A 16,341-nucleotide genomic window follows, 5' to 3' on the forward strand; every position below is an offset into this window, starting at 1 on the left:
CCTCTTGTGCTAGCCATTTCAGCCCTGGGAAAAAGCCTCTGACTATCCACACGATCAATGCCTCTCATCATCTTATACACCTCTATCAGGTCACCTCTCTTCTTCCATTGCTGCAAGGAGAAAAGGTCAAGTTCATTCAACCTATTCTCATAAGGCATGCTCCCCAATCCAGGCAACATCCTTGTAAATCTCCTCTTCACCCTTTCTATGGTTTCTACATCCTTCCTGTAGTGAGGTGACCAGAACTGAGCACAGTACTCCAAGTGGGGTCTGACCAGGGTCCTGTATAGCTGCAACATTACCTTTCGGCTCTTGAACTCAAACCCATAGTTGATGAAGGCCAATGCACCAAATGCCTTCTTAACCGCAGAGTCAACCTGCGCAGTCAACCTATGGACTCGGACCCCAAGATCCCTGATTCTCCACACTGCCAAGAGACTTACCATTAATACATATTCTGCCATCATATTTTACCTACCAAAATGAACCAATTCACACTTACCTGGGTTGAACTCCATCTGCCACTTCTCAGCCCAGTTTTGCATCCTATCAATGTCCCACTGTAACCTCTTGACAGCCCTCCACACTATCCACAACATCTCCAACCTTTGTGTCATCAGCAAATTTACTAACCCATTCCTCCACTTCCTCATCCAGGTCATTTATAAAAATCAAGAAGAGTAGGGGTCCCAGAACAAATCCCTGAGGCACACCACTGGTCACCGACCTCCATGCAGAATATGACCTGTCCACAGCCACTCTTTGCCTTCTGTGGGCAAGCCAGTTCTGGATCCACCAAGCAATGTCCCCTTGGGTCCCATGCCTCCTTACTTTCTCAATAAGCCTTGCATGGGGTACCTTATCAAATGCCTTGCTGAAATCCATATACACTGCATCTACGGCTCTTCCTTCATCAATGTGTTTAGTCCTATCCTCAAAAAGTTCAATCAGGCTCGTAAGACATGGCCTGCCTTGACAAAGCCATGCTGACTATTCCTAATCATATTATGCCTCTCCAAACGTTCACAAATCCTGCCTCTCAGGATCTTCTCCATCAACTTACCAACCACTGAAGTAAGACTCACTAGTCTATAATTTCCTGCCTATCTCTACTCCCTTTCTTGAATAATGGAACAACATCTGCAACCCTCCAAACCTCTGGAGCCTCTTCCGTCCCTCATTGATGATGCAAAGATCATTGCCAGAGGCTCAGCAATCTCCTCCCTCGTCTCCCACAGTAGTTTGGGGCATGTCCAGGTGACTTATCCAAGTCTGATGCTTTCCAAAAGCTCCAACACATCCTCTTTCTTCATGTCTATATGCTGAAGCTTTTCAGTCTGCTGTAAGTTGTCTCTACAATCGCCAAGGTCCTTTTCCGTAGTGAGTACTGAAGCAAAATACTAACTAAGTACCTCCGCTATCTTCTCCAGTTCCATACACGCTCTTCCACTGTCACATTGATAGGTACTATTCTTTCACACCTTATTCTCTTGCTGTTCACATACTTGTAGAATGCCTTGGGGGTTTTCCTTAATCCTGCCTGCCAAGGCCTTCTCATGGCCCCTTCTGGCACTCCTAATTTTATTCTTAAATTCCTTCCTGTTAGCCTTATAATCTTCTAGATCTCTATCATTACCTAGTTTTTTCAACCTTTCGTAAGCTTTTCTTCTTGACTAGATTTTCTACTGCCTTTGAACATCATGATTACTGTACCCTACCATAACTTCCTTGTCTCATAGGAATGTACCAATGCAGAATGCCACGCAAATATCCCCTGAACATTTGCTGCATTTCTGCCTTACATTTCCCTGAGAACATCTGCTCCCAATTTGTTTCCAAGTTCCTGCCTGATAGCTTTGTATTTCCCCTTACTCCAATTAAACACTTTTCTGAATTGTCTGTTCCTATCCCTCTCCAATGCTATGGTAAAGGAGGTAGAATTGTGATCTCTATCTCCAAAATGCTCCCCCACTGACAGACCTGACACCTGACCAGGTGAATAGTCAGCATGATGTTGTCAAGGGAAGGTCGTGCCTTACGAGCCTGATTGAATTTTTTGAGGATGTGACTAAACACATTGATGAAGGAAGAGCAGTAGATGTAATGTATATGGATTTCAGCAAGGCAGAGGAGATTTACAAAGGTGTTGCCTGGATTGAGGAGCATGAAATGTTATGAAAACAGGTTGAGTGAATTCAGCCTTTTCTCCTTGGAGCGACGGAGGATGACAGGCGACCTGATAGTGGTGTATAAGATGATCCGAGGCATTGATTGTGTGGATAATCAGAGGCTTTTTCCCAGGGCTGAAATGGCTGCCACGAGAGGACACAGGTTTAAGGTGCTGGGGAGTAGGTACAGAGGAGATGTCAGGGGTAAGTTTTTTACGCAGGGAATGATGATTGCATGGAATGGGCTATTGGCGACGGTGGTGGAGGCGGATACGATAGGGTCTTTTAAGAGACTTTTGGATAGGTACATGGAGCTTAGAAAAATAGAGGGCTATAGGTAAGCCTAGTAATTTCTAAGGTAGGGACATGTTCGACACAACTTTGTGGGCCGAAGGGCCTGTATTGCGCTGTAGGTTTTCTATGTTTCTATTTCCCAATACCAGATCAAGTACAGCCTCCCCTCTTGTAGGCTTATCTACATATTGTATCAGGAAATCTTCCTGAAGACACCTAACAAACTCCACCCCATCTAAACCCCTTGCTCTAGGAAGATACCAATTAATATTAGGAAAATTAAAATCCCCTGTCACAACAACCATGTTATTACTGCACTGTTCCAAAATCTCTCTCCCTATCAGCTCCTCGATGTCCCCGTTACTATTGAGTGGTCTATAAAAAAAGCACCCAGTAGAGTTATTGACCCCTTCCTGTTTCTAACCTCCACCCACAGAGACTCCGTAGACAATCCCTCCATGTCTTCCTCCTTTTCTACGGCCGTGACACTATCTCTGATCACCAGTGCCATGTTCCCACCTCTTTTGCCTCCCTCCCTGTCCTTTCTGAAACATCTAAAACCCGGCACTTTAACCTTACCTAAAGCCCAGGACTCCGGCACCACCTTTCAACAGCAACAAATGAGAGAGAGAGAGAGAGAGAGAGAGAGAACACATACACGCAGGCACCTTCCCCCAGGGGCAAAGAGAGGGAGAGAGACCCACACACACAGGCACCTTACCCCAGGGGTAGTGTGCGAGAGAGATCCCCACACTCAGGCACCTTCCCCCAAGAGCAGAGAGAGAGACAGAGAGAAACAGGACACACTCAGACATCTTCCCCCCGGGGTAGTAAGATGGGGGGGCAAGGGCGGGGGGGGGGGGAGAGAGAGAGAGAGAAGATGGCGCCGGTATCTGGCGACTCTGTGTGTGCTCTCCGAGCAAACTGCCCTCTACACTATCCTATACCTGAGAAGCACTTCTAAACCTCCAATTTGCTACATCTAGCAAGATCAACAACACCCTGGTGAAGCTACTGACCCAGCTGGAGATCATTGACGCGCCTGAATTGCTTCTTCAACTCCGGACCGCACCTGGACCCGATTAGCAAGGCCTGGTCCAAGGTCCACCATGTTCCTGGAGACCCATGGCCTACTACCGTGTCAGAGCGCCTGGAGGCGCGGCTCATTCCGACCAGCACCTCTCCACACACAGATGACCACACGCAAGTGATGTTGGTGACCATAATATGGTGGAATTCTTCATTAAGATGGAGAGTGACATAGTTAATTCAGAAACAAAGGTTCTGAACTTAAAGAAGAGTAACTTTGAAGGTATGAGACGTGAATGAGCTAAGATAGACTGACAAATGATACTTAAAGGGTTGACGGTGGATATGCAATGGCAAGCATTTAAAGATCGCATGGATGAACTACAACAATTGTTCATCCCAGTTTGGCAAAAGAATAAACCAGGGAAGGTAGTGCACCCGTGGCTGACAGGGGAAATTAGGGATAGTATCAAGTCCAAAGAAGAAACATATAAATTAGCAAAAAAAAGCGGCACACCTGAGGACTGGGAGAAATTCAGAGACCAGCAGAGGAGGACAAAGGGCTTAATTAGGAAAGGGAAAAAAGATTATGAGAGAAAGCTGGCAGGGAACATAAAAACTGACTGTAAAAACTTTTATAGATACGTGAAAAGAAAAAGATTGGTCAAGACAAATGTAGGTCCTTTACAGTCAGAAACAGGTGAATTGATCATAGGGAACAAAGACATGGCAGACCAATTGAATAACTACTTTGGTTCTGTCCTCACTAAGGAGGACATAAATAATCTTCTGGAAATAGTAAGGGACCGAGTGTCTGGTGAGATGGAGGAACTGAGGGAAATACATGTTAGTAGGGAAGTGGTGTTAGGAAAATTGAAGGGATTAAAGGCAGATAAATCCCCAGAGCCAGATGGTCTGCATCCCAGAGTGCTTAAGGAAGTAGCCCAAGAAATAGTGGCTGCATTAGTGATAATTTTTCAAAACTCCTTAGATTCTGGATTAGTTCCTGAGAATTGGAGGGTGGCTAATGTAACCCCACTTTTTAAAAAAGGAGGGAGAGAGAAACCGGGGAATTATAGACCGGTTGTTCTGACATCGGTGGTGGGGAAAATGCTAGAGTCAGTTATCAAAGATGTGATAACAGCACATTTGGAAAGAGGTGAAATCATCGGACAAAGTCAGCATGGATTTGTGAAAGGAAAATCATGTCTGACGAATCTTAAAGAATTTTTTGAAGATGTAACTAGTAGAGTGGATGGGGAGAGCCAGCGGATGTGGTATATTTAGATTTTCAAAAGGCTTTTGACAAGGTCCCACACAGGAGATGAGTGTGCAAACTTAAAGCACACGGTATTGGGGGTATGGTATTGATGTGGATAGAGAATTGGTTGGCAGACAGGAAGCAAAGAGTGGGAGTAAATGGGACCTTTTCAGAATGGCAGGCAGTGACTAGTGGGGTACCGCAAGGCTCAATGCTGGGACCCCAGTTGTTTACAATATATATTAATGATTTAGACGAGGAAATTAAATGCAGCATCTCCAATTTTGCGGATGACACGAAGCTGGGCGGCGGTGTTAGCTGTGAGGAGGATGCAGGGTGACTTGGATAGGTTAGGTGAGTGGGCAAATTCATGGCAGATGCAATTTAATGTGGATAAATGTGAGGTTATCCACTTTGGTTGCAAGAACAGGAAAACAGACTATTATCTGAACGGTGGGCGATTAGGAAAAGGGGAGATGCAACGAGACCTGGGTGTCATTGTACACCAGTCATTGAAGGTGGGCATGCAGGTACAGCAGGCCGTGAAGAAGGCAAATGGTATGTTGGCATTCATAGCAAAAGGATTTGAGTACAGGAGCAGGGAGGTTCTACTGCAGTTGTACAAGGCCTTGGTGAGACCACACCTAGAATATTGTGTGCAGTTTTGGTCCCCTAATCTGAGGAAAGACATTCTTGCCATAGAGGGAGTACAGAGAAGGTTCACCAGATTGATTCCTGGGATGGCAGGACTTTCATATGAAGAAAGACTGGATCGACTAGGCTTATACTCACTGGAATTTAGAAGATTGAGGGGGGATCTTATTGAAACGTATAAAATTCTAAAGGGATTGGACAGGCTAGATGCAGGAAGATTGTTTCCGATGTTGGGGAAGTCCAGAACAAGGGGTCACAGTTTAAGGATAAAGGGGAAGCCTTTTAGGACCGAGATGAGGAAAAACTGCTTCACACAGAGAGTGATGAATCTGTGGAATTCTCTGCCACAGGAAACAGTTGAGGCCGGTTCATTGGCTATATTTAAGAGGGAGTTAGATATGGCCCTTGTGGCTAAAGGGATCAGGGGTATGGAGAGAAAGCAGGTACAGGGTTCTGAGTTGGATGATCAGCCATGATCATACTGAATGGCGGTGCAGGCTCAAAGGGCCGAATGGCCTACTCCTGCATCTATTTTCTATGTTTCTATGACTTGGACAAATTGGACAAAAAGTAGCAGATGGAATACAGTGTTGGGTAATGTACCATAATGCATTTCGCTAGAAGGAAAAATAGTGCGGGCTATTATCTAAAACGGGAGAAAATTCAAACATTCAAGGTACAGAAGAACTTGGGAATCCTTGTGCAGGACTCCCAAAAGGCTAATTTACCAGGTTGAGTCTGGGTTAAAGAAGGCTAAAGCAACGTTGGCACTTATTTCAAGGGGAATAGAATATGAAAGAAACGTGATAACGCTGAGCCTTTATAAGACACTAGTCAGGATGCACTTGGAGTGTTGTCAACAGTTTTGGGTCCCGTGTCTCAGGATGTGTTGTCATTGGAGAGAGTCCAGAGGAGTTTCACGAGGATGATTCCAGGAATGAAGGGGTTAACATATGAGGAGCGTTTGGCAGCTTAGGGCCTGTACTCACTGGAATTTAGCAGAATATGGTGTGATCTCATTGAAATCTACTGAATGTTGAAAGAACTAGATAAGATGGACGTGGAGAGGATGTTTCCTATAGTAGGTGTATCCAGAATGAGAGGGCACAGCCTGAAAATTGACCCTTTAGAACAGAGGTAAGTGAATTAGCCAGAGAGTAGTGAATCTGTGGAATGCTCTGCCACAGACTGTGGTGGAGGCCAAGTCCGTGGGTATATTTAAGGTGGAAGTTGATCGTTTCCTGGTCAGTCAGGGCATCAAAGGATCTGGCAAGATGGCAGGTGTATGGGGTTGAATGGCATCAGCCATGATAGATAGATAGATAGATACTTTATTCATCCCCATGGGGAAATTCAACATTTTTTCCAATGTCCCATACACTTGTTGTACATACAATACTTAACTCAGTAATAATATGATATGCATCTAAATCACTAACTCAAAAAGCATTAATAATAGCTTTAAAAAAAAAGTTCTTAAGTCCTGGCAGTTGAATTGTAAAGCCTAATGGCATTGGGGAGTATTGACCTCTTCATCCTGTCTGAGGAGCATTGCATCGACAGTAACCTGTCGCTGAAACTGCTTCTCTGTCTCTGGATGGTGCTATGTAGAGGATGTTCAGGGTTTTCCATAATTGACCGTAGCCTACTCAGCGCCCTTCGCTCAGCTACCGATGTTAAACTCTCCAGTACTTTGCCCACGACAGAGCCCGCCTTCCTTATCAGCTTATTAAGACGTGAGGCGTCCTTCTTCTTAATGCTTCCTCCCCAACACGCCACCACAAAGAAGAGGGCGCTCTCAACAACTGACCTATAGAACATCATCAGCATCTCACTGCAGACATTGAATGACGCCAACCTTCTAAGGAAGTACAGTCGACTCTGTGCCTTCCTGCACAAGGCATCTGTGTTGGCAGTCCAGTCTAGCTTCTCGTCCAACTGTACTCCCAGATACTTGTAGGTCTTAACCTGCTCCACACATTCTCCATTAATGATCACTGGCTCCATATGAGGCCTAGATCTCCTAAAGTCCACCACCATCTCCTTGGTCTTGGTGACATTGAGACGCAGGTAGTTTGAGTTGCACCATATCACAAAGTCCTGTATCAGCAGACTTGATGGGCTGAATCTAATTCTGCTCCTATGTCATATGGTCTTATGAAGTATTCTCAAAGTTCAAAGTAAAATTTAATATCAGAGTACATACATGGAACTCTAAGATACGTTTTCCTGTGGGCGTACTCAGTAAATCTATAGAACAGTAACTCCAAATAGGATCAATGAAAGAGCAAGAGCATAGAAGACAACACACTGCAAATGCAAACATAAATAAATAGCAATGAAATAACAAGTTAAAGTCCTTAAAGTGAGATCGTTGGTTGTGGGAACATCTCTGTATATGAGTGTCATTATCCTCCTTTGTTTAAGAGCCTGCTGGTTGTGGGGTAGTAACTGTTCTTGAACCAGGTGGTGCGAATTTTGGGTCTCCTGTACCTTCTACCAGCAAGAAAAGAGCATGGCTTGGGTGCTAAGGATCTTTGATGCTGAATGCTGCTTTACTACACGGTGTTTCACGTAGATGTGCTCAATGTTTGGGAGGGTTTTACTGGGCCGTATCCACCACCTTTTGTAGGGTTTCCCTTCAAAGGCAGTGATGTTCCTGTGCCAGGCGGGTGGCGTTCCCGCGCCAGGCTGTAATGCTGCAAAGTCAGCACACATCTGTAGGTTTGCCAAGGGTTTTGATGAAATGCCGAACTTCCCTAAGACTCAGAAGGAAATAGCTGTTGTGCTTTCTTAGCAATTACATTTATATGACAGGTCCAAGACAGGTCCTCTGAGATAGTGACATCTGGGAATTTAAAGTTACTGACCCCTCTCATCCTCAGCCTCTGCTCGCCGAAGCCTCTTGAGCCAAAGCCTTCCTACTCTGCCTCCCACTACTCCGTCGCCCGCTCCGTTAATCTACTCGCTTTTTAAACTCTCCTGCTGCCTCATGGGCTGACTTTCACACGCTTGTGCAGTCGCGCCCCGTTCAAACTGCTTCTCTGAATCTGTCAAAATCCTTCTGCCACCTCCCTGCTTCCTCAACACTACCTGTCTCTCTGCCTTCCTTTGTATCGTCTACAGACTTGGCCATAAAGCCAGTTTCAGGTCTCTGGGGTGTAGACCATTTGGTACAGGTCACTTACCTATCTTCAGACCTTTCAATTTCCCAAGAACCTTCTCTCTAGTAATGGCAATTTCATACACTTCTACCCCCTGACTCTGGTAATGGCAATTGCATACACTTCTACCCCCTGACTCTCTGGTAATGGCAATTGCATACACTTCTACCCCCTGACTCTGGTAATGGCAATTGCATACACTTCTACCCCCTGACTCACTGGTAATGACAATTTCATTCACTTCTACCCCCTGACTCTCTGGTAATGACAATTGCATACACTTCTACCCCCTGACTCTGGTAATGGCAATTGCATACACTTCTACCCCCTGACTCTCTGGTAATGGCAATTGCATACACTTCTACCCCCTGACTCTCTGGTAATGGCAATTGCATACACTTCTACCCCCTGACTCTGGTAATGGCAATTGCATACACTTCTACCCCCTGACTCTCTAGTAATGGCAATTTCATTCACTTCTACCCCCTGACTCTGGTAATGGCAATTTCATACACTTCTACCCCCTGACTCTCTGGTAATGGCAATTTCATTCACTTCTACCCCCTGACTCTCTGGTAATGGCAATTTCATTCACTTCTACCCCCTGACTCTGGTAATGACAATTTCATTCACTTCTACCCCCTGACTCTCTGGTAATGGCAATTTCATTCACTTCTACCCCCTGACTCTGGTAATGACAATTTCATTCACTTCTACCCCCTGACTCTCTGGTAATGACAATTTCATTCACTTCTACCCCCTGACTCTCTAGTAATGGCAATTTCATACACTTCTACCCCCTGACTCTCTGGTAATGGCAATTTCATTCACTTCTACCCCCTGACTCTGGTAATGACAATTTCATTCACTTCTACCCCCTGACTCTCTGGTAATGGCAATTTCATTCACTTCTACCCCCTGACTCTGGTAATGACAATTTCATTCACTTCTACCCCCTGACTCTCTGGTAATGACAATTTCATTCACTTCTACCCCCTGACTCTCTAGTAATGGCAATTTCATACACTTCTACCCCCTGACTCTCTGGTAATGACAATTTCATTCACTTCTACCCCCTGACTCTCTGGTAATGACAATTTCATTCACTTCTACCCCCTGACTCTCTGGTAATGGCAATTTCATACACTTCTACCCCCTGACTCTCTGGTAATGGCAATTTCATTCACTTCTACCCCCTGACTCTCTGGTAATGGCAATTTCATACACTTCTACCCCCTGACTCTGGTAATGGCAATTTCATACACTTCTACCCCCTGACTCTCTGGTAATGACAATTTCATTCACTTCTACCCCCTGACTCTCTGGTAATGGCAATTTCATACACTTCTACCCCCTGACTCTCTAGTAATGGCAATTTCATACACTTCTACCCCCTGACTCTCTGGTAATGACAATTTCATTCACTTCTACCCCCTGACTCTGGTAATGACAATTTCATACACTTCTACCCCCTGACTCTCTGGTAATGGCAATTTCATACACTTCTACCCCCTGACTCTCTGGTAATGGCAATTTCATACACTTCTACCCCCTGACTCTGGTAATGGCAATTGCATACACTTCTACCCCCTGACTCTGGTAATGGCAATTTCATACACTTCTACCCCCTGACTCTCTGGTAATGACAATTTCATTCACTTCTACCCCCTGACTCTCTGGTAATGGCAATTTCATACACTTCTACCCCCTGACTCTCTGGTAATGGCAATTTCATACACTTCTACCCCCTGACTCTGGTAATGGCAATTGCATACACTTCTACCCCCTGACTCTGGTAATGGCAATTTCATACACTTCTACCCCCTGACTCTCTGGTAATGGCAATTTCATACACTTCTACCCCCTGACTCACTGGACTTCCAGCATGCTGCTTGTGTCTTCCACTGTGAAAGCTGATGCAAAATACTTATTCAGTTCATCTGCCATTCCTTATCTCTCATTACTACCTCTCCAGCATCATTGCTTCCTACAAAGCGAAACCCAATAGCATGAATGGCAGCGATGCTTCACTGTCAGATGAACTCAACACAACTACAGCTGTGAAGATCCCTGCTGCACCTGATGACCCTGTGATCTCTGTCTCAGAGGCCGATGTTAGACTGTCTTTAAAGAGAGTAAACCCTTGCAAGGCGTAAGGTCTTGCTGGAGTACCTGGTAAGGCTCTGAAAACCTGTGCCAATCAAGTAGTGTGGGTATTCAGGACATTTTCAACCTCTCACTGCTATGGGCAGAAGTTCCCACTTGCTTCAAAAAGGCAACAATTATACTGGTGCCTACGAAGAATTAATGTGAGCTGCCTTAATGACTATCACCCGGTAGCACTCACATCGACAGTGCTGAAATGCTTTGAGAGGTTGGTCATGACTAGACCGAACTTCTGCCTCAGCAAGGACCTGGACCCATTGCAATTTGCCCATCACCACAATAGGTCAAAGGTAAATGCAATCTCAATGGCTCTCCACACGGCTTTAGACCATCTGGACAACACAAACTCCTACATCAGGATGCTGTTCATCGACTATAGCTCAGCATTTAATACCATCATTCCCATGATCCTGATTGAGAAGTTGCAGAACCTGGGCCTCTGTACCTCCCTCTGCAATTGGATCCTTGACTTCCTAAACAGAAGACCACAATCTGTGTGGATTGATGATAATATCTACTCCTCGCTGATGATCAACACTGGTGCACCTCAGGTGTGTGCGCTTAGCCCACTGCTCTACTCTCTCTCTACACATGACTGTGTGGCTAGGCATAGCTCAAATACCATCTACAAATTTGCTAATGATACAACCATTGTTGGTAGAATCTGAGGTGGTGATGAGAGGGCGTACAGGAGTAAGATATGCTAACTAGTGGAGTGGTGCTGTAGCAACAACCTGGCCCTCAATGTCAGCAAGACGAAAGAGCTGATTGTGGACTTCAGGATGGATAAGACGAAGGAACACATACCAATCCTCATAGAGGGATCAGAAGTGGAGAGAGTGAGCAGTTTTAAGTTCTTGGGCATCAAGATCACTGAGGATCTAACCTGGTCCCAACATATCGATGTAATTATAATGAAGGCAAGACAGCAGCTATACTTTATTAGGAGTTTGAAGAGATTTGGCATGCCAGCAAATACACTCAAAACTTCTGTGGTAGTACCATGGAGAACATTCTAACAGGCTGCATCGCTGTCTGGTATGGAGGGGCTACTGCACAAGACCGAAAGAAGCTGCAGAAGTTGTAAATTAGTCAGTCCCATCTTGGGTACTAACCTACAATGCCCTTTTCTCAATGTTACCATGAGGTAGGAGGTACAGAAGTTTGAAGGCGCACACTCAGCGATTCAGGAACAGCTTCTTCCCCTCTGCCGTCTGATTCCTAAATGGACATTGAATCTTTGGACACTACCTCACTTTTTTTTACTATACAGTATTTCTGATTTTGTGCATTTTTAAAAAATCTATTCAATATACATAATTGATTTATTTGTTTATTTAAAAAATATATTTGTAGTTATTTTTTTCCCTGCAATATTATGTATTGCATTGAACTGCTGCTGCTAGGTTAACAAATTTCATGTCATGCCGGTGATATTAATTCTGATTTATTTTCCAGTAGTCCAATATATATTCTCACTTCTTTTACTCTTGATATATCTCAAAAAATATTTGGTATCCTTTTTAATATTATTGGCTAGCTTGCCTTCGTTTTTCATCTCCCCCCCCCCATGGCTTTTTAAATTGCCTTCTATTGTTTATAAGCTATGAAGAATCTAAAGGTGTCAAAAATCATTTTGAATATTACAATGAAAATCAAGATTTGGAGGATGCAATTGTCGCCTCTCATTGCTGCCATCAGGAAGGAGGTACAGGCGTCTCAGGACTCACACCAGCAAGTCCAGGAACAGTTATCACTTTTGAACCCAAGGGAATAACTTCACTCACCCCAATACTGATCTTTTCCCATAAACTCTGGGCTCAGTTTCAAGGATTGTTCATCTCGTGTTCTCAATATTTATTGTTTCTTTCTTCCTTTAGTATTACTGTTTTTCTAATCTTTCTAATTGTATATGCACAGTTTGTTGTTTTTTGCACACTCATTGTCCGCCCTGTTAGTGAGATCTTTCATTGATTCTATTATGGTTATTGGATTCATTACCTGCCTGCAAGAAAATGAATCTCAGGGTTGTATATGGTGACATACATGTATTTGGAAAATAAATTTGCTTTGAACACATTGTGTGAAGCAGTCCATTACCTGCATTAGGTGTCTGATTTTGTTCATTTACAGTCATTCAAAAGAGCACAACGCAGAGCGAATTCCTCTGTTGATAAGTATTAGGAGCTAATACAGTTTCATAGTACTGTAATAGTATTGGTAGTGTTCTAATTTGTTCTATATTTCATTTAAGTACATCATTTAGTTTTTTAAAAATACTTTTGAACTACTTCCAAGAAAATTTGCCTAATTGGGACAGCTGCTTACATTTGAGCCAAAATGTACTGGTCACGATATTATCCAATTAACCGAAATCCACGGTAAGAAGATTTAAAATTAAATAGTGCAGAAAGAGACCAAACAAATGGAGTGTTCAAGGGTTCAATGTCCATTCAGAAACCTGATGGCAGAGAGGAAGGAACTGTCCCTGAAACGCTGAGTGTGCATCTTCTGCCTCCTCCTGATGGTAGCAATAAGAAGAGGGCATGTCCTGGGTGACAGAGGTCCTCAATGATGGTGCTGGCTGAGTTGGCAGCATTCATAAGCAAGAGGAAGTTTGCAGATGCTGGAAATCCAGAGCAACACACTCAAAATGCTGGAGGAACTCAGCAGGCCAGGCAGCATCTCTGGAAAAACAGTCAAAGTTTTGGTGTCTGAGACTCTTCTTCAGGACTAAGGAAGGGGGAAGATGCCAGAATAAAAAGGTGGGGGGGGGGGGGGAAGCGAAAGAGGCAGGCCGGAAGGTGCTAGGTGAAGCCAGGTGGGTGGGAAAGGTCAAGGGCCGGAGAAGAAGGAATCTGGAAGGAGGGGAGTGAGGGAAGGACCCAGAACCCAGGGGGAAATGATAGGAAGGTGAGAAGAGGTAAAATATGAAATGGTCCTATTTGTTGATTTGTTATGCAGTGCATTCCCGTTAATTGGGACCCATTGGGACCAGTATATTTTGGCCCAATTCAGCGGCTGCCCCAATTAGCAGAGGTTTCATGGAAGTAGTTAAAAAAGCATAAAAATGCAAACTATCATTAAACTCAGTAACAAATAATGTATTAGATCTAAAATTCATTATCCGAGTGCTTACACGTCACCACATACAACCCTGAGTGGGGAATGTGGTGGGAGGGGTTGCATTTGTTTACTGGAAGAGTCATCAATGTTCATGCCATCAGGTTGGAAGATACCCAGATGGAATATAAGGTGTTGCTCCTCCACCCTGAGGGTGGCACGAGAGACGGCTGTGGACTGACACATTGAAATGGGAATGGGAATTAAAATGTTTGGCCATTGGCTTTGTTTCACATCAGCTAATTAAGGTGTGTGTGGATTGTCAGTTTGTGGACTAAGATGTGCTTTTTGTTCTTTTGTTATCAGGTCATGTTATAAACCTTGTGGGCTTTCATCTCAGTTCAGAATGTCATGGTTTGCTGATTTGGCAGGGAAGGCAGAAACCTTCTTGAACAAAGTGGACCAGGGAGCAGCAGCCGCTCTGCAGAATGCACCCCTTAATGCCGCAACAGCCACACACCTGCACAGCGATGAGGCCAGTTCTCAGAGCGAGTATTCTGCCCTGAACCAGCTGAGCCGTAAATCTGATCAGCAGATCCACACAAACCCTGATTATGTCTCCTCCGCTGCCAGTAACATTAAGAGACAGAAGGCCACCCTTTTGGCTGGAGTTCCTAATGTATCATCATCATCGAATGTTGATGCTATGGCTGGTGTACCTGCAAGCTCTTCGCAAAGCAGGCCCTCAGTGCAGTTTGTACGACCAAAACGGAATGAGCCCAATGATGACCAACTTTTTGATTTTCTAAATAGTTCAGAAAAATTATTAAATGGAAAAGTGGACACTAAGCAAGAGGTAGCAAAGCCTGTCACGCCAAAGACTCATTCTCGGACATCTAGTCACAGTTCGGTAAAATTGGGCACCAATAATAAGACGGCTGAGGAGAGCTTTATCAAGGACAGTTCTGCTTCTGGATATGGTAAGAAAATGTTTCAATGAAAACAAATTATTGTTTACTAATTTTCTACACACAATTTCAGTTATGCAGATAGAACATTTTATAGATGTATTTTCTTTAGAGATACAGCGCAGAAGGGGACCTTCGAGTCCAGTGAATCATGTCATAGGGCAACCCACCTATTTAAATTTAGCTTAATCACAGAACAATTTACAATAAGAACATAAGAAGTAGGGGCAGGAATAGACCATCTGGCTTGTCGAGCCTGCTCTGCCATTCAATAAGATCATGGCTGATCTGGCCATGAACTCATCTCCACCTACCTGCCTTTTCCCCATAACCCTTAATTCCCTTACTATGCAAAAATCTATCCAAACTTGCCTTGAATATATTTATTGAAGTAGTCTCCATTGCTTCATTGGGCAGAGAATTCCACAGATTCACCACTCTTTGAGAAAAGCAGTTCCTCCTTATTTCTGTCCTAAATCTACTCCCCTGAATCTTGAGGCTATGTCCCCTAGTTTTAGTCTCACCTACCAGTGGAAATAATTTTCCTGTTTCTATCTTAACTATCCCTTTCAACATTTTGTATGTTTTTATAAGATCTCCTCTCATCCTTCTGAATTCCAGCAAGTACAGTCCTAGGTGACTCAATCTCTCCTCATAGTCTAACCCCCTCAACTCTGGAATCAACTTGATGAACCTCCTCTGCACTGCCTTCAAAGCCAGTATATCCTTCTTCAAGTAAGCAGACTAGAACTGCACACAGTACTCCAGGTGTGGCCTCACCAGTACCCTGCACAGTTGCAGTATAACTTCCCTGCTCTTAAATTCAATCCCTCTAGCAATGAAGGTCAACATCCAATTTGCCTTCTTGATAGCCTGCTACACCTGCAAACCAACCTTTTGTGATTCATGCACAAGCACTCTCAAGTCCCTCTGCATAGCAGCATGCTGCAATTTTTTACTATTTAAATAATAATCTGCTCCAATTTTTCCTTCCTAAGTAGATGACCTCACATTTACCAACATTTTACTCCATCTGCCAGACCCTTGCCCACTCACTGAACATATCTATATCTCTCTGCAGACTCTCCATAACTTTTGTACAATTTACTTTTCCACTCAGTTTAGTGTCATCAACAAATTTAGATACATTACACTGGGTTCCCACTCCCATCTTGTTAATGTATATTGTGAACAGTTGTGGGCCCAGCACCGACCCCTGCGGCACACCACTCACCACTGACTGCCAACTAGAGAAACACCCATGTATCCTAACTACCGGTATCTGCATTCTATTGGTTTACCAATTCTCTATCCATGCTAATCCATCACTCCCAACTCGATGCATCCTTATCTTATAGGTACTGTAAGTCTTTTATGTGGCACCTTATCAAACGCCTTCTGGAAATCCAGTAAATAACATCCATCTGTTCCCCTCTATCCACTGCACTCATTATGTCCTCAAAGAACTCCAGTAAGTTTGTCAAGTAGGACCTGCCTTTGCTGAATCCATGCTGCCTTTGCCTGATGGATCCATTTCTTTCCAGATGCCTTGCTATTTCTTCTTTAATGATAAC

General features: G+C 44.0%; 1 protein-coding gene across 3 annotated transcripts in view; it reads left to right on the forward strand.

The window, feature by feature from the left end:
* Positions 1 to 16,341, forward strand: part of golga5 (golgin A5) — a 103,226-nt gene that overhangs the window by 12,081 nt on the left and 74,804 nt on the right. For all 3 annotated transcript variants that reach the window (XM_073039140.1, XM_073039139.1, XM_073039141.1), the window contains exon 2: positions 14,166 to 14,779. In XM_073039140.1, coding sequence (XP_072895241.1) covers positions 14,206 to 14,779 — 574 coding nt within the window. In that variant the 5' untranslated portion in view covers positions 14,166 to 14,205. The remainder of the gene's footprint in view (positions 1 to 14,165; positions 14,780 to 16,341) is intronic.

Source organism: Hemitrygon akajei, chromosome 3 (genome assembly GCF_048418815.1).
Source record: "Hemitrygon akajei chromosome 3, sHemAka1.3, whole genome shotgun sequence".
Lineage (NCBI taxonomy): Eukaryota > Metazoa > Chordata > Chondrichthyes > Myliobatiformes > Dasyatidae > Hemitrygon > Hemitrygon akajei.